Source organism: Drosophila simulans, chromosome 2L (assembly GCF_016746395.2).
Source record: "Drosophila simulans strain w501 chromosome 2L, Prin_Dsim_3.1, whole genome shotgun sequence".
Taxonomy (NCBI): Eukaryota; Metazoa; Arthropoda; class Insecta; order Diptera; family Drosophilidae; genus Drosophila; species Drosophila simulans.
Window position 1 is genome coordinate 8,341,821 of NC_052520.2, and position 17,390 is coordinate 8,359,210.

Here is a 17,390-nt window from a genome sequence, read left to right on the forward strand (position 1 = left end):
GCCCCATTTTCAGTTAAGCCATTTGCACAACAAATTACTTAATTCACTATATCTATCTTTAAGTCATTCAGTTTGTTATATGGACGACAAGGTCGTCCCGATTAGATTCAATTAAAATTGGGCTTAAGATAAGACTAGTGCAATGCAAAGTGAGAATATTCGAAACGTGTGGAGGACGATTGGCTTAGATTAGGGGACATGTTGTGATAAGTGTCAGAAATGTTTCATATTTAATTTCACTGGTTTGCGGAGATAGCGAAATTCCGCGAAATACCAGCGCAATTCCCAATAAGCTGATAAGGTGACACGTTCCAAAAGACCTCCATACATTTTCGCAATCGCGAGTCGTCTGCCGGAAACAAATGACATCAGTCGCTGCCATTTCAGATAGTTTTGCATCTCCTCCATCCAATTGGACATACATCTAATGACATGGTCATGTTTTTCGCGTAATATTGCTGCCGTTTTTTTGTTTTTTATTTGTCGATTGCAGCCAGCGGGAAACGGTGATAATTTCTTAACGATTCTTAGCTGAGTTTGCGATCTGGCATCGTTTCGAATGACTGCCGTGGGTATGGAGTAGTTTCCCCCTTTGGTGTTTCCACAGCCATCGGCAACTCTTTACCCTTTTCTTCTAAGTGCACTTAGAAAAAAATTCATTGCATCTGAAATATTTAAGGTTTTTTAATAAGTTAAGCATACAAAATATACTAGTATTTCTACCTATTTAATTAAGTTTAAGCAATTGAAGATTCTGCCAGAAAAGTGCAATACTCTATTTTCAGTGTAGCTTAAGTTGAGTTAGGCATTGCTCACTAAGGAAAGTGAAATTCCCGTCCAGACTGGCGCAACTGATGATGGGCGCAGCGAAGCGGACACTTTTAGCTCCAAATTGCACACCACAATTTGTCGCCAGTCGCCTGCAATTCCTCCGATTTTTTTATAAAGTCGATGACACGGCGCCGGCGAGCTTAGTCATCATGTTCGCCCGCAATCGTAAGCTTCGGCTTGCATTTGGCCTTATCTTCTGGACGAGTCTCGCGGTGACCCAAAAAGCAAGTGCCCAAGATGAAGCGGTCAGCCAGCGGTCGGGAAACCAATTGGACCTGGCTGGTTCGGCCATTGCCAAGAGTTTCGAGCCACCGCCCGAATTCTATAGGGGTCCAGGCTCAGAAGGGGGATCGGAAAACAATACTCCCATCAGTTCCAGCGGTCATCCCTCTCTGGGAAGTGTGGGCGAAAGTCTAAGTGATACCTACAATAAATGGCGAGCTGGAGGTGCAAATCTCCAGGATCGCATCAGTGTGGGTGAGTCACTAGAAACAAAAAAGCGGAAGAACAGTTTAAATTCAATAACTAATTAACTTTTCAACAAAAAAAGGTCCTTATGGAGCCGCAGGAGTAGGGGCATCGCATGCACCGAATGTGGGCAGCTTTGAAAGCAATTCCCACCCGTATCCCTATGAGTACTCCCACGGCAGCGGAGGTGGAGGTGGAATAGGAGGAGCTGGTCTAGCAGGTGGAGCTGCAAGTGGCGCCTATTTCGGCAGTTCCAGTGTAGAGGCTGGTATTCCCTTTGATGTGTATGGATCGCGACCGGGTCACGCCGTTGGCCATGGCCACTATTCACCGGCCGAGTATGCGTATCCGTATCCTCTGGATCAACACGAGATAGCCACGCACAAGGGTCCCGGCTACGGCGACGTATCCTCCAAAGCACTGCTGGCCAAAAGCTTTCTCATCCCGTTGGCCAGTGCTGCAGTTCTTGGCATCGCCGCCGCCCTGGTCAGCAATCCTCTGCTCCTCCAATTGGGCACTGTTTCGGGACTGGGGACCATCGTTGGCAAACGCAAACGACGAGCAGCAGGTCTAAATCCGACGGCGAGGAAAGTCCATAAATACACTTTATAAATATGCCATTCATAACAGAAGAAATGGAAAATAGGCGGCTGCCTTCAATGAATCTCTATCGACAAGTAACAATCCGTGATAAGACTTTGTTGTGGTCAATTTGGAGAACCAGTCTTCGGGCTTGTAGAAATTTATTATCATTTAATCATTCATGAAAACGTTATCGCTGAAAAATCAAATCATTGACCAACAGCGTTCATTGAAAAAAAGTAAAAAAAAAACCAAATACATTTTTCATTCTCTATACGCAGTTTGTATAGAATTTATTTTAGAAGAAAAACCATTGTTAGTTATTTTATGTAATATTATAGAAATAAATTTATTAATTAATAAAGGATTATACTTCGCCAAGTCTTATGACATAATAAATATTATTCAAGTTGCCTTTCAAATTTTGAAAAATATTATTGGCACCAATAATTTTTTGCTAGGGTTATCGATTATTCGATTACTTTTTATACGCAGTCTTTTTGGTGTGGTTACACTGGCTTTAATTCGCGGCAAAATAAAATAAATATAATGTAGTTCTATAGAAATATGGGCTCCAAACGTAAGCTTAGATTCCTTTTGGAGGAAGACGATCAGCAGGAGAACAGACCGGACGGCGATGGACCAAGGATTAAGCATCTATTTACGCCAACGGACTTTAATATTCCAAGAGCCAATCAAAGGAGTTTTTTGGCGGAGTCCAAATCCATTCAACAGAAGAACACTCCCTCCAGGTTCCAGACCATGTGGCAGACGTTAAACAAGACCAGCGGCAGCAGCAGCAGTCAACCTGATTCTCCAGGAAACTCCAGTTTCTCGTCATGTTCCCAGCTTCTGAACACCAGTTGGCCAGGAACTAGGCGAAGAGCAAAAGCATTGCCCCTTGCTGTCCAGAATTCCCCAAGAACTCCTCCTTCAGTTTCATATGAAGGACGTAAGGCAAGCTCTTTATTCCAAAGTTCTTGGAAATCATTAATGAACCAAACCGCTTCGTGCAACGAGTCGTCAGAGGATTGCTACATTGACTCTGATCCAACTACTCCTCAACGATTGGCAGTGTCTTCATTCCAAACTTCTTGGAAATCGTTAAGTCAAAGCTCGCTGAACAAATCTAACTGCTCTGGTTTGACCGAGGATAGCTACACCGAATCTTCTCCAGCTATTCAACTTGTGCCTAGTGAAAGTCCTAGGCAGTATCTGGCAATTAGCCAGAATAGAGTCAATTTAAAGGCAAACCTACGCTTTGTTAGAGGAGGCTATGCTGAAGAATTCCGCAAAGTCCTGAAAAAAGTGCGAATGGATCAGCGTCAACTGAAAAACCATAAAGCCACCCACACGGCTAGAATTTTGTCTGTTACAAACCAGTATGGTGTTACCATGGCCTTAGTGGCTCCCGATAATGGACCTAGTTTCAATATTCTTTCTCCAAAAGGAGAAACCACACAACTTACAGTTGGATCTACAGTACAATTTTACCTGGATCCAAGGATAAAGCCCTTAGAGCTAAACAACAAACAAGTGATCTATTGTCGCCCATACAATGTTGTATTAAAAGTATAAAGGCATATTGTATATCTTAAATATATAAATAGTATTTTTAAGGACGGAATTGTAAGTCATTAAAGCCATATTAGTATGTAGCATATACATATAAGGTTCGTCAAAAATTAGGCTTAACTTTTTTGTTAAATATAATGTCATTCGCCTCAAAAGAGAACATTATTGCATGGAAAAGTAGTAACAAAAATCAGTCTTTAGGTTTAGAAAGGAAGGTCGGTTTACCAGCATACTGACTTCTCCTGGAGTATGTTAGCATGGATGCGTTGTGCTAGGAATCTGTAAGCACAAACTGATTTTACAACCATCGTATTAAAGTAAGTAAGTATAATCGAACCTCATTGCATGCGAGGGCACCGCTGCCACAAACAACAAGAATATGACATTGCCTAGCTCATCCATATGGGCATAGCACTTGTGGTAGTCCGAGCAGCTATACTGGTCCACCAACGTAGTTTTATTACTGGACGACTGGGCTTCAAACTGGTGGACTGCATCCATAGTTTGATCGAAAAACTTCTTTAGAATGTCCAAACGCTGTAAATCGCCCACAATGATGCGCTTGACATTCGCCGACTGGTTTAGATTTCTGGTAAAGAGACTTTTCCGCGTGTGTCGGTTAATTAGAATGATGGCCAGCACATTTCCATCGATCTCCAGGTGCTCGGGCAGACTGCGAGGCACGCATCGCTCGGCGGCTGCCAAAAGGTTGCCTTCATTCCTGTACGCACTCATGGCATGTGCATGCAACTCGCGGAAGGAGGCATTCTCAGCGCCACACAGAACACACAGAGCACTGTTCGAGGCCACGGGAATGCTGACAAAGCGATAGGCTATATGGGGGCTTTTCACTGGCAAATAGACCGGCACATCGTGTTGCAGTGTGCTCGACGAATTCAACAGGAACAGCAGTAGCTCGCGGTCCCTAGTGTCCAGATCCCACCAGCCTTCAGTGGCCACAGCGATGCGATGTCCCACAACCAGACAGCAAAAGAGCGAGCCACAGTGGCCACTAAACTCATTTAGACACTGCAGCAGCTGGGCGTTTTCCGCCGCCAGCAGACAATCCGTGTAGCCAAGGAGTTGTGTGCCCGCACAGGCGGCTTCCAGAATGGCGTCAACAATCGGCACATACTTCTTGGCGTCCTTCTTCAGTCTGTCCAGGAGCGTGGCATGTGCCATTTCCGCGGCCCGGGTAATGAACATGCCTATCGCTCCAAAGACAAGATCAGCCAGCGTCTGAAGCAGTTGCTCCGACCCCACACCGCAGCCGCACACGATCAGGGTGATGGACTCCCTGTCGCGCCATATGTAAGTCCACTCCTCGGCATCCGCGGGAGCCTGATTCTGGATAGGCTGCTGTTTGCTGGTCGTCGTCGCCTCCAGCTGGATTCCCAGCGACTTAAAGAACATATGAAAGCCGTTCAAGGAGGCCACCGTCGAGAAGGGCAGCTGGATAAGGAGAAGGGGTATTAACCAAGTGAATAGGTACTCCATCTACTGCTCTTACATTTTCGCATTCTCCCTTCTTCCGGGTAAACACGGGCAATCCGCCGTTTGTTGTCAAACATAACAAATAGATGGACATCGCAGCTCTTCTTCTTCGCCGAACCTGCTACGTATGAGGTTAACATCGATTAAATCGATTCGTTTTGAATTATCGAAAATAAACGATGCACTAGTGAATTAATATAAATTATTTTTAACTCTTATAATTAATTGCATACTTTCAGTGTTTTAATGTTTTTTTTTATTTTATGTATTTTTTTTGTTTTTATTTATAACATCGATGCTTAAAACACCGATGTTTTTCGACAAAAACATCGAAAACATTTATGTCCCCCAAACATCGATGATACTCCACCTCCACTGGCAATAAATAAGCCAACAAAGTAAGCATCTTCATCCATGCCATTTGATTATCTTATTCGATTAGCGTTATCGATCACTTTTCGTGCATGCCTGCAGACCAGGGCTGCAGACGTATGTTTGTTCAGCACTATACGGGCACACTGTTCACACAAATTGCATTTCGCATTGTCCGTCGTCGTCGTTTTCACACGCTGCTCTTTTCTGGAATCGGTAAAAGGTAAGCTTTCTATGTGAATTGCATGTTCATGATTGTTAATTAATTACACACTGTGTCCTCGCTGGCACGTTTGAGAAGTTATGAAAATTTGCGAAATGCCGCCGCAGTTGCTTGTCGCATTTGCGGCGGCGATGCGTTCGCCTGTGCCAGTGTGTGCGTGTGTGTGGTGTGCCGAGCGCTTGGATGTGTGCGAGTGCGAAAAAGTGTAAGCGCGCGCAGGCAACAGCGTGTGCTTGTAGTTGTGTGTTCCAAAAAAATGAAATAAGAAAACAAAAAAGAAATATGGTTGCCTGTCGACAGGCGTAAAAGTACGCAATATTTATAACCAACGGTCTTCTTTCCACAGCTTCAGGTCCAGTCCCGGCACCAGATCCAGATCCCGATCCAGATCGAGAGTCGCCGCTCCTCACCGTCATCATAGTGCGAAGAAGAAGAAGCTGAAGCAGAAGCCGCCGCACACATTCGATTAAAGTAAAAAAAAAAAACAGCAAAAACAAGAAATCCAAAGGCAAAAACGTGAGATCCGAGCTCATCCGGCGGAGGAGGAAGCCAAGAAGCTATCAAAATTAACGCGGACACAACTGCAGAGCGACGCCGACGCGAACGCCGCTTCTACTACAAAGCGATGGCGACAATGTTGACATCGGACGAGGCGAGCAAGCTGCTCGACTTCTCCCAGAAGCTTGACATCAATCTGCTGGACAAGATCGTCGAGGTTGTGTACACAGCGCAGGGCGAGCAGTTGCGTCTAGCTCAGAGCATACTGACCACGCTGAAGGAGCATCCAGAGGCATGGACGCGGGTGGACAGCATACTGGAGTACTCACAGAACCAGCGGACCAAGTTTTATGCTCTGCAAATCCTCGAGGAGGTCATCAAAACGCGCTGGAAGGTCCTGCCGCGCAACCAGTGCGAGGGAATCAAGAAGTATGTGGTCAGTCTGATCATCAAGACCTCGTCGGATCCCAATGTTATGGAGCAGAACAAAGTGTATCTGAATAAGCTGAACATGATTCTGGTACACATTCTGAAGCGCGAATGGCCACGCAACTGGGAGACATTCATCAGTGACATTGTCGGTGCGTCGAAAACGAACGAGAGCCTGTGCATGAACAACATGGTGATCCTGAAGAACCTTAGTGAGGAGGTGTTCGACTTTTCGCAGGGCCAGATCACGCAGACTAAGGCCAAGCACCTGAAAGACACCATGTGCTCGGAGTTCTCTCAGATCTTTACACTATGCTCCTTCGTGCTGGAGAACTCGATGAATGCCGCCCTAATCCACGTCACGCTCGAGACTCTGCTGAGATTCCTCAACTGGATACCGCTGGGTTACATCTTTGAAACGCAGCAAATTGAAACGCTGATATTCAAATTCCTTAGCGTGCCCATGTTCCGCAATGTGACCCTGAAGTGCCTGTCCGAGATCGCCGGCCTGACTGCGGCAAACTACGACGAGAATTTCGCGACGCTCTTCAAGGACACGATGGTGCAGTTGGAACAGATAGTCGGCCAGAATATGAACATGAACCACGTGTTCAAGCATGGTAGCGACACAGAGCAGGAGTTGGTCCTTAATTTGGCCATGTTCCTGTGCACCTTCCTCAAGGAGCACGGCAAACTGGTGGAGGATGCCACGTATGTGGACTACCTGAATCAGGCGCTCATGTATCTGGTGATGATTAGCGAGGTGGAGGACGTGGAGGTATTCAAGATCTGTCTGGAATACTGGAACAGCCTTGTGGAGGATCTATACAATTCAGAGTTCTTCCACCCCACTCTGGAGTCTACGAAGAGGCAACAAGTGTATCCCCGTCGACGTTTCTACGCCCCCATCCTGTCCAAAGTGCGATTCATTATGATCTCGCGCATGGCCAAGCCGGAGGAGGTGCTGGTGGTGGAGAACGAAAACGGGGAAGTGGTGCGCGAGTTCATGAAGGACACAAACTCAATAAACCTGTACAAGAACATGCGCGAAACGCTGGTCTTTCTTACCCATTTGGACTCTGTGGACACGGACCGCATCATGACGCTAAAGCTGCTTAATCAAGTGAACGGGTCGGAATTCTCTTGGAAGAACCTGAACACGTTGTGCTGGGCCATTGGTTCCATATCCGGTGAGCCATTTTTGGTGTTTTATTCCCAGTCTGTACTTGGTTATTATAAATCAGAACCATATATTCCGTATTATCATGGATATCCATTATTTCCTATTTCCTAACCCTATTTTTTTGTGCTTTTATCACTCTTCAGGTGCTTTTTGTGAAGAGGACGAAAAACGGTTCCTGGTCACCGTGATCAAGGATCTGTTAGGCCTGTGCGAACAGAAGAAGGGCAAGGACAACAAGGCCATTATTGCCTCCAATATCATGTATGTGGTGGGACAGTATCCGCGCTTCCTGCGCGCCCATTGGAAGTTCCTCAAGACGGTGGTAAACAAACTCTTCGAATTTATGCACGAAACGCACGATGGTGTCCAGGATATGGCATGCGATACGTTCATCAAGATAGCCATCAAATGCCGCCGCTACTTTGTCACCATCCAGCCGAATGAGGCCTGCACCTTTATTGACGAGATTCTCACAACAATGAGCAGCATCATTTGTGATCTGCAGCCGCAGCAGGTATTGCCTTGTTTTGATTACAAGATTATTATATCAGCATTTGAAGCTTAATCTTTAAAAGCTATACTAATGTATAAATGCATTTTTTAGGTTCACACGTTTTATGAAGCTGTCGGCTACATGATCTCCGCACAGGTGGATCAGGTACAACAGGACGTCCTCATCGAGAGGTACATGCAACTGCCCAACCAGGTGTGGGATGACATCATCTCCCGCGCCTCGAAAAACGTTGACTTCTTGAAGAACATGACCGCTGTCAAGCAGCTGGGCAGCATCCTTAAAACGAATGTGGCTGCCTGCAAAGCCCTGGGGCACGCGTATGTCATTCAACTGGGCCGCATATATCTGGACATGCTGAATGTGTACAAGATAACATCGGAGAATATCATCCAGGCCATCGAAGTGAATGGCGTGAACGTGAACAATCAGCCCCTGATCAAAACCATGCATGTGGTCAAGAAGGAGACGCTTAACTTGATATCCGAGTGGGTGTCTCGTTCCAACGACAATCAGTTGGTGATGGACAATTTCATACCGCCTTTGCTGGACGCTATACTGCTAGATTATCAGGTAACTTTCCAACCTCACCAGGAATACATAATACATTAATACTAATGTATGTTTTCCTTATTTTCTAGCGCTGCAAAGTTCCATCGGCACGGGAGCCCAAGGTTTTAAGTGCGATGGCAATCATTGTGCATAAACTGCGTCAGCATATCACAAATGAAGTACCAAAAATCTTTGACGCCGTCTTCGAGTGCACGCTGGACATGATCAACAAGAACTTTGAGGATTTCCCACAGCACAGACTTAGTTTCTACGAGCTACTGCAGGCGGTCAATGCGCACTGCTTTAAGGCGTTCCTTAATATACCGCCGGCCCAGTTCAAACTGGTCTTCGATTCGGTGGTGTGGGCATTCAAGCACACCATGCGGAATGTGGCCGACATGGGATTGAATATCCTCTTTAAGGTACATTTAAGAATTTAACTAGAATACTGTTTTTTTTTATTAACGACTCCTTTCATTTGCAGATGCTTCAAAACTTAGATCAGCATCCCGGTGCGGCGCAGAGCTTCTATCAGACGTACTTTACAGATATTCTAATGCAGATATTTTCGGTGGTCACTGACACCTCACATACGGCCGGGCTGCCCAATCATGCCATCATTCTGGCGTACATGTTCTCACTGGTGGAGAACAGGAAGATTACGGTGAACCTGGGTCCGATTCCGGATAATATGATATTCATACAGGAGTATGTCGCCTCCCTGCTGAAATCGGCATTTACCCATCTGTCCGATAATCAGGTCAAAGTCTTTGTCACTGGCCTATTCAATTTAGACGAGAATGTGCAAGCATTTAAGGAGCATTTGAGAGATTTTCTCATACAGATTCGCGTGAGTATTGGTCAAATAGTTGCCATTAAAGCTGGCCGTAAATAGTGCAGTCACAATTGGCAACCTTAAATGCTATCAAATATCATTTACCTTAATGTATATAAATCTAATTGCAGGAGGCCACCGGCGAGGACGATTCCGATCTGTACTTGGAAGAGCGTGAAGCGGCTCTGGCCGAGGAGCAGTCAAATAAACATCAGATGCAGCGTAATATTCCAGGAATGTTGAATCCGCACGAGTTGCCCGAGGATATGCAGGACGAATAGATGTCGATGTCGACGTCCCAGAGCTAGAATGTTTTAGTTGATGCTTGAGAATGATAAAAGGATGGTGATGTATGAGTGTTTCTCGAGCGAGAAAGTATAAATGTTTGTTTGATTGAATGCATATAAGTACGTTATATATATAAATACATCCACACAAGACCCACAACACTTGCATACACATACACATACACCTATACAGATATAGTTGCGTTAAAAGGTGAATGAGTAAATGGTTATTCGTGCGCAATTACATACATTAATATGATTAACATATTTTTGCGCATTGTCCTCGACATACCAGCATAAATAAGAAGCCCAGCCAGTTCCCAACTTCCCGCCCACTATCCACATTATATAGTTGTAAAACGTCATAATAATACTACACGCAGCCGATACGAAAGATGCAAACTTTATTGTACTAATATAAAATAATGTTTGTTTGGAATTTTTTAAATGAGTAATTGTAGAAAGATCGAGTATGAATGAATATTTGAACAAATACAAACACACCTCTCAGAGAAACCCACACAAAAATGAGCAAAGGAAACAAGAATATTAGAATGAAGATGAAACCGTAAAGTAAAAATTTAATTGTAGTGACTTAAACAGATCAGATGCTGCAGGAGTAACAAAATTGTATGCAATCTTTTTGCATAAATCTAGCATTAACCCGACGTTGAAGACGATGGACGCCGCAATAAGGAGACGATCAAGGAAACACGGCATCATAACCAGAATAGAGTTCATGCAATGTGTGAAAAAAAAAGAAAACTAAAACGCAAATACCCAAAACACAAATACATCAAGAAAAACAAAAGTAACCATAGAAATGCGTATTAAATCGTTTAAATTTTTACATAATTAGTTTGTACATTAATTTAAATAAAAATCAATTAAAACTACACTGATGTATGATGCAAAGCCACATTTAAGTTTCAATTATAAGGGCTTGATCGTTTTATGGTTTTATATAGTAATATAGTGTACATAACCTTGTGGAAAAAGTTTTCTGGAATATCCGTATATCTTAAATGTTTTCGTTTAATCCATAAGCAACTAGTGTCAAAAGATTTTTATTTCGATTATTTAAAGTCAATTTTACAGAAAAGTTTATAAAATGTTTGTTGTGGCAGTTGTATTTAACTATATGAAGATTAAATTATTTAGGACCTGATTTTCGAGGCACTAATAATCTGTTGTTATGTAGAAAGAGCGTGTCCCTTGAGTAGCTCTTCCAGGTTTCGAAAATGTCCTGGGAAATCAGCCAGGTGTTGCCAACTGGCGTCACAGGATAAACGTCGGCTTTGTTGCTAAAAGGCAGTTCGATTTCCTGCGAGACTTTCAGCTTGAAAGCGGTGCCATTATAGGGTCGTCCAGCATGGAGAGCCACTGTCACATCTTCCAGGAAGAGTCTCCACCGTGGCCTATAGTAGTCGCTCACCAAGCCGGACCACTGTTTGCACGCATAGTCCAGGATCTGACCATCAGGACCCCAGGCGGTGATTTGGTTTCTCGCATTGAATTCGAAGTTTCTTTGTTCCCCAGTGTTGGGCGCCGCTTGCTTGGCCTGCTGCAGCCAGTTGCCGAGCAGAAAGTTCCTGCTGCTCGCCAGGATCAGCTCCATGTCATCGAACAGTTTCAACAGCTTGACGCTAAGGAATTCGAAACGCGCAACCTGCCGCTTTCTATATGCCGACCTTAGATTGACATACAACTGATCTGCGCTGATCTGCAGGAATTGCCTGGTTATGTCCACCAAATCGTGTTCGTATATCTCGTATCTGTCATCCTCTAGCGGAATGATGGCTCTGGAGGTCAGCAACAAGTGCCAGGCATCCAGCACCGCACTTGCATTGTACCAAGTGAAGGGTTCTTGGTTGAAGGACGGCCTCCGTGTCACCACATATTGTCCCCGCATTTTTTGCAGACCACGGAAGGAATAGACGCTATTCTTTAGGAGCAGCCACGCCTGCTCCAAACGCTCATCCTTAACGCCATACCGGGTGTGTGAGAAGTTCGTAAACCAGCTATCCAGATCCAGAGATGTATTACTCCAGCCGCGCTCCAAGGTGAACGAATACATCACATAGTTCTGTCCAATGCCCTCGGGTGTGATTCCCGTGCCCACCAAACTGCTGTTGGGCAAGCGACGCGCTTCATCTATTCCGGAATTTATCAACTTCGCTGATCCAAACATTCCAAGTGTGCCGCCGAAATTGTGTAGCATGCACCATATGAAGGGCTGTCCAAAGTAGGAACGTGTTAGTTCGTACTGCGGAAACTGTTCGCTCTGCAGATCGAGCACCAAAATGCGACCACGTGGTGCGGCCGTGAGGAAAGCCTCAGCCATGTCCGTGGTCCAAAAGGGATTCTTCACGAACATCCAGCCCTGAAGCAGCCAAATGGCCTGGGGATCAATGCCGCGCATAGATTCATAAATCGCCGCCGCCGTTGAACGCATGTATTCCGGCTTGGCCACCGGTGGCTCCAGTTCGTTGAAGGGATCGCAGAAGAAGATGTGATTCGAACCATATTTCGTAATGATATTCTGCAAGAAACGCGAGGCTATCTCCTTGAAAAGATTATCCGTGGGTTCCACAAATAAACCGCAGCAATATCGATCGGGGAACTGGTTCCATCGCTGCACTTCCATGAACGTCGATTCGGGATGCAGGCGCTTCAGAGCACGTGGCACATGACCAGCAAAGGCGGGCAGGGCCACGCTCATGCCCAGATTGTGTTGGGCAGTGATAATCTCCTGCTGGAGGAGCAATTGATATCGTCGCCATCCCGGTGTCAGTGGTCCCGCCCAGCCCCGTATGTTGCCCATGCGCTGCCAGGCCTGAAAAGCTGGTCCAGCCAGATGCTCGTCGATTTCCTCCATCCTGAGGCCCATATCCGTGTACACCTCCACCCAAATGGCTTCCTGGACCGGCGCAATAGTCAGACTGATGCCCATCAGCGCCATCCAGTCCAGGTGACGGCGCCACTGCTCAATGCCCCACCATGCAAAGCTATAGCTCCAAGTGCACACGTTCTGGTGATAGATAATCGGGCTCGCTGACTTGGACTCGATGGTCACATTGGGCAGCTGCAAATTGGTGGGCAACTCAATGCGCATCTTGAACCAATCCACGTCCTTGCCTAAAACGTATTTGAGATAGTGATGGAGGGCCTTGCACACGGAAACACCATCCCATCCCATCAGCAGAATCCGGCCATCGTCCAACATGCTAATCTGTAAGGTAAAGAGCAACTTTCTCATTGGCAAACTAAGAATTAAGAATTGAAACATTTGTATTTTTTATTTACTTAAAAGTAAATAGTTAATCTTTGTATAAAGTAAGCAAATATTATTACCTGAAAGCTTCTTAAATCCATATTCTTATTGACTTGCACATTAAACAATTGAGAAGATCGTTCGCCGATTACTCTACTGATTACCGCCATGGCGGCGGTTTTCTGGACATCTTTGGGTGTGCTGGGCGCCAAGTGGGCAGCCATTTGGAGTCCCATTTCGGGACCCGAAGCCGCATCCCAGTTAGGTTTCGATCCCTGTACCAATTGCAGGCAAAGCACCGCTAGCAAGGCCAAGGCCAGCTTCCAATTCAGTTGCATTCCTCCGTCCGTCTATTTACTGCCGTGTGTCAATGTCAACGGGGCCCAAGTGGCTGACTGACTGACAGCTCCTTCTCCGCTCGCAATTGGGGCTCTCCCGAAGAATGCGGGAACGGAGGAAAGAGCGCTAAGTGAGCCCGATGAGTACACAATGGAAGAGAAGAGCAGCTGGATTCGATCACTTTCTTCTTATCGCCAGATTGAACAATGACGCAGTAGAGCTCTGAAATGCGAGGGATCATCTGATACACTCACTAAGAGTATTACAACTTTGATAAGCAGTTTGTAGATCAATTTTTTCAAACCTTGTGTTTTAAAATAACATTAAATTCAGATTTAAAATCAATTGATAAGCAATGGAAAGGTAAAAAATATATTATCAACTAAAATAATTGATTGATATTTATGCAACAAAAAACAAAGAACGTCAGATCTTGGAAACTATAATATTTAGAAGGGTATCTAAAAATTGGTAACCATCGAAATCCTTAGTATAATCCATGTTATAATGCATTCTTAAGAGATGTAGCTGTGAAATAAACTCCAAATCGCAGGGCACTTTAAAAAAAAGGAAGTTACAGGGTCATTTGAGCTTTATTGCACGTATTTCGTCTTAGACACTAACAATAATTTAGTTTATGCCGCAGAACATCCATTTCTTCTCGTTCGTGTGAAACGATGAATGCTCAGTGTATATAACTCCTAACAAATTGAATAACAATTCAGCGATATATATATGTATGTAAAAAATTATAAACTCACAGCGGACAATGCAACGCGATGCTTTCTACCATTGTTTTTTTTTTTTCTTTTCCTTTTTGGCAACAAAATACAATTTCAAAGCCTTGGCCAACAACAAACGTACATACGTCGATAATGTATCTTCTGGTGCTTATGAGCTACTCTTAAGTATCTACCATGTACAATTTTAATGTTAAAAGCCTTTCGTGTTGCTCACTAATTTATATGCACAAAAATCAAAAAATGACTAGCTCTAAACAGCCGCTGGCAATTACACAAATCAACTAATCGCTAAGTAATGCTATTGTTAATATCCTTAAATACAAGTTATGTACGTATGCAATTCATGTCTATGTGTTTGGTTTTTGGCTGTGTGAGTTTACTGTACTGACTACAAAAAACAACCTGGTTATAATATTGTTAATCGTTTGCGTTTTAACTTGGCGCAGTTGGAAGCAAACATATCTTTGGACAAATCACTCTTCAAATTTCACTTTACCACAAACTCGTGCAGTAAATTCGTTGTGCAACACAGTTCTCATCAACCTCCATAGCTTTTTACTCCCCAATCCGAGAGAGATCCATTTCCATTTTATCATACTCCCTTGAAAATCCATTGAAAATTGTAGGAAAGTTACTTAGCTCCTTCTTAAGTATGCTTTTCAAAATCAGAAGTACAAGCATCACGAAAATTTGTGGGCAAAAAAGTTGAAACGTCATTTGGAAACTCAACAAATACTTCAATAAAATCCTGTTTGATCCCATGTGTGGTTAATTTTAGTAGTTAATCTCGATTATTTTTTAACAAGCTATCCAATTGATCTGCTCAACTTTTTAGTTGCACAGGATGTGTTTTAGTACGCTTAATGTTTCGAATATTCATCTTTATAGTTGGTCAACAATATTCCCTTTAAATCGAGCATTTAACAATTAGGCCTTAACAAATCTTGTGGCCACTGTTTCTATACTTTTGTACTCTTTCCGATCTGGCTGTTCTTCCTTTCTTGGTGATCTGGTGTCCTCTTTACTTCTGAATTTAGCCACTTCACGGCATTATGATTATTCTTTCGCTCCTTACATCTTTTTGGTACTCAGATTTGGCACAAACAAATGTGGTGTTAGATCCTTAACTTATGCGGTCTATTTCGCCAGCGATCTGGTGCCATTATGCTTTCTGTAAATTCGTTGTGCACTCGTGGTCACCTCCAACAATCCTTTTCCTGCCGCCCCCAATTCACTCACTTATGGAGTAGGCCTTTCGTATGCACTTGCTGTGCCTGGTGATTCTCAGCTCCTCGGCATCGTGCGACGAGTGCTGGCGATGAGTAACTGTTTCGGGCAGTTCAGTCGACGACTTGTTCAACGCGTAAGTGCGGATAAAGTCGATGGTTGAATAGCCCTGGGTCCCGGAGCATTCTGGTGTTACCTTCTTCGCCTGAGTGTCTCCCGCATCAGCAGAGATGCTGTTCAGGCTTTGGGTCTGCATGGGCGGTGGGGGAACGTCCAACGTAGTACCTGCCTCTGGAGTTACTGGGGCGGTGACAGGTGCTGGTGTGGAGATGAGTGATAAGCCGCTGCCAAATCCATTAATCGCCTTTGGCGAACCCGCCGGTCCCACTGGACTTCGCGGCTGATCAAGATCCAGCACTATATAGTTTACTCCGCAGCTGCCCGCCAAGCTGGTGGGCGTGGCCGGCTCTTGATTGGAAATTGGTTCCCTCGGCAGCAGAGGGAGCTCCAAGCGATTTACGTTCTCATAGCAGCGCTCATTGCTCAGATCAAAGATCAGAGCTTCCACATTGGCGTACATGTGCACAGCATCGTTGGGACTCAGAACTGGAGCTGGTGCTGGGGCCGATTCCAGGGGTGGCAGGTCCATCGTGCGCCTTCGTGATGTCAACCTATTGCCAGAGGGCGGGGTGGACAGCAAATCCGTAGCGGTGCCTTCCAGACAGCAGTCCTGCAAAGCCCGCAATGGCTGATCCAAATAGGCACTGGGTATCAGGACTGGTGATTGCAAATTGGGCGGAGAGTCATCGACTTGCGAATCGTTGGCCTGCAGCGGATACGATGCACTTGTGCTCGAGGGCTCACTGTGAAAGTTGCCTAGTTGGCGGCTCATTAGGGGAGCCGGCTCTAGGTAGTTATTGCCCTCAGTTCGGCCCATATTCACGGACACCGAATGAGCGGAGTTAACCCTTTCTCGTTCGCCCTGCACAAAGGCATCTGTATTCACCGCGTTGATGTAGCGCTGGAACATCGGATACAGCTGCTCGGCATTGTGGACTCGAAAGGTGTAGATGCCTGGCCCAGACATGCACCTACGTCCTGCTTCGAAGGAGAAGAGATCGTTATTCAGCCCATAACGTCGGAGGTGTTGCAGTGCCCAGACAATGGGCTCACAGCCAGGCGTCTGGAATATCAGTTCCCGGGGCGTTAGCTCCAGGTAGCCACTCCGGATGATGGGCGTACCCGGGGTGGGTTGCAGGTGAGCCACTCGCACTCGGAACACATTCTCATGACCGCGCAGCTCGTTTAACTTGCTGCTGCTGGTGATGCAGCCCATGATGTTGCACTGAAAGACGGAGTATTATTCATTGAAGGATTATCCACTCCAGTCATGTACAGTGACTATTGAAATGCACACCTGGACAGGCAAGTCCGCCTGGCTGTTATCGCAGCGGGCATGGAAGAAATCGCAGGCCGATAAGAGCACCACCCACCGCCACCACCAGCTGAAATCAGCTACCCAGTGGAACTGGAGGCTCTGGGATGCAGCCAAATTGTCCTGACGTTATCCTGGCCGAATCCTCCTGCTTTGTTTAGCTGCTGCGCGACGGGAATGCTGGCTGATTGTTGTTATTTGGCCACGGAAATTCCGTTCGTGTGGTATAAAATTTCTTCTGCGACTTTTCCCCTCGCCCAACAGAACGCAATTGTGAGCAACGGGCATGCTAACTTGATTTTCCCAAAAAGACTTACAAGAAACAGTTTTTAAATAACTCAACGGAAAATCAGAGATAAATTACAAGTAATTGCACTTACAGAATGAAAAAATAAATAAAAGTTAGCTCAGTTTAAGTCATCTTAATAATAGAAGTTTTCTCTCTTGGTAATTTGTACTTTTCTGCAAATTTATACTGCAAATAACAAGTAATAAAGAGGGATCAGATGTCAACAAATATAATTGTTAATAC

At 45.0% G+C, this 17,390-nt stretch overlaps 6 protein-coding genes across 6 annotated transcripts; 3 read left to right on the forward strand and 3 right to left on the reverse strand.

Moving 5' to 3' along the window:
- The first annotated feature begins 748 nt into the window (after positions 1-748).
- Positions 749-2,138, forward strand: LOC6731509. The gene is made up of 2 exons (XM_002078621.4): positions 749-1,308; positions 1,382-2,138. The coding sequence occupies exons 1-2, from the start codon at positions 855-857 to the stop codon at positions 1,909-1,911; spliced, it is 984 nt and encodes a 327-aa protein (XP_002078657.2). The 5' UTR covers positions 749-854; the 3' UTR covers positions 1,912-2,138.
- A 212-nt stretch (positions 2,139-2,350) lies between these two features.
- On the forward strand, positions 2,351-3,616 carry LOC6731510. Its single transcript, XM_002078622.4, has one exon. It carries the CDS (start codon positions 2,449-2,451, stop codon positions 3,457-3,459), a length of 1,011 nt encoding a protein of 336 aa, XP_002078658.1. The 5' UTR covers positions 2,351-2,448; the 3' UTR covers positions 3,460-3,616.
- Positions 3,424-5,141, reverse strand: LOC6731511 (protein fuzzy). Its single transcript, XM_016178632.3, has 3 exons — positions 4,967-5,141; positions 3,794-4,908; positions 3,424-3,735 (listed from the first exon to the last, which is right to left on the reverse strand). Exons 1-3 carry the CDS (start codon positions 5,042-5,044, stop codon positions 3,678-3,680), a joined length of 1,251 nt encoding a protein of 416 aa, XP_016024185.1. The 5' UTR covers positions 5,045-5,141; the 3' UTR covers positions 3,424-3,677.
- A 246-nt stretch (positions 5,142-5,387) lies between these two features.
- LOC6731513 (exportin-1) lies at positions 5,388-10,000 on the forward strand. Its single transcript, XM_016179796.3, has 7 exons — positions 5,388-5,545; positions 5,892-7,662; positions 7,799-8,169; positions 8,260-8,739; positions 8,808-9,140; positions 9,203-9,568; positions 9,685-10,000. Exons 2-7 carry the CDS (start codon positions 6,171-6,173, stop codon positions 9,832-9,834), a joined length of 3,192 nt encoding a protein of 1,063 aa, XP_016024187.1. The 5' UTR covers positions 5,388-5,545; positions 5,892-6,170; the 3' UTR covers positions 9,835-10,000.
- An 891-nt stretch (positions 10,001-10,891) lies between these two features.
- LOC6731514 (alpha-N-acetylglucosaminidase) lies at positions 10,892-13,614 on the reverse strand. The gene is made up of 2 exons (XM_002078626.4): positions 13,195-13,614; positions 10,892-13,072 (listed from the first exon to the last, which is right to left on the reverse strand). Exons 1-2 carry the CDS (start codon positions 13,450-13,452, stop codon positions 10,994-10,996), a joined length of 2,337 nt encoding a protein of 778 aa, XP_002078662.1. The 5' UTR covers positions 13,453-13,614; the 3' UTR covers positions 10,892-10,993.
- A 413-nt stretch (positions 13,615-14,027) lies between these two features.
- On the reverse strand, positions 14,028-17,171 carry LOC27206517. The gene is made up of 2 exons (XM_016178630.3): positions 16,841-17,171; positions 14,028-16,768 (listed from the first exon to the last, which is right to left on the reverse strand). The coding sequence occupies exon 2, from the start codon at positions 16,757-16,759 to the stop codon at positions 15,428-15,430; it is 1,332 nt and encodes a 443-aa protein (XP_016024189.1). The 5' UTR covers positions 16,760-16,768; positions 16,841-17,171; the 3' UTR covers positions 14,028-15,427.
- Between the last annotated feature and the right edge of the window lie 219 nt (positions 17,172-17,390).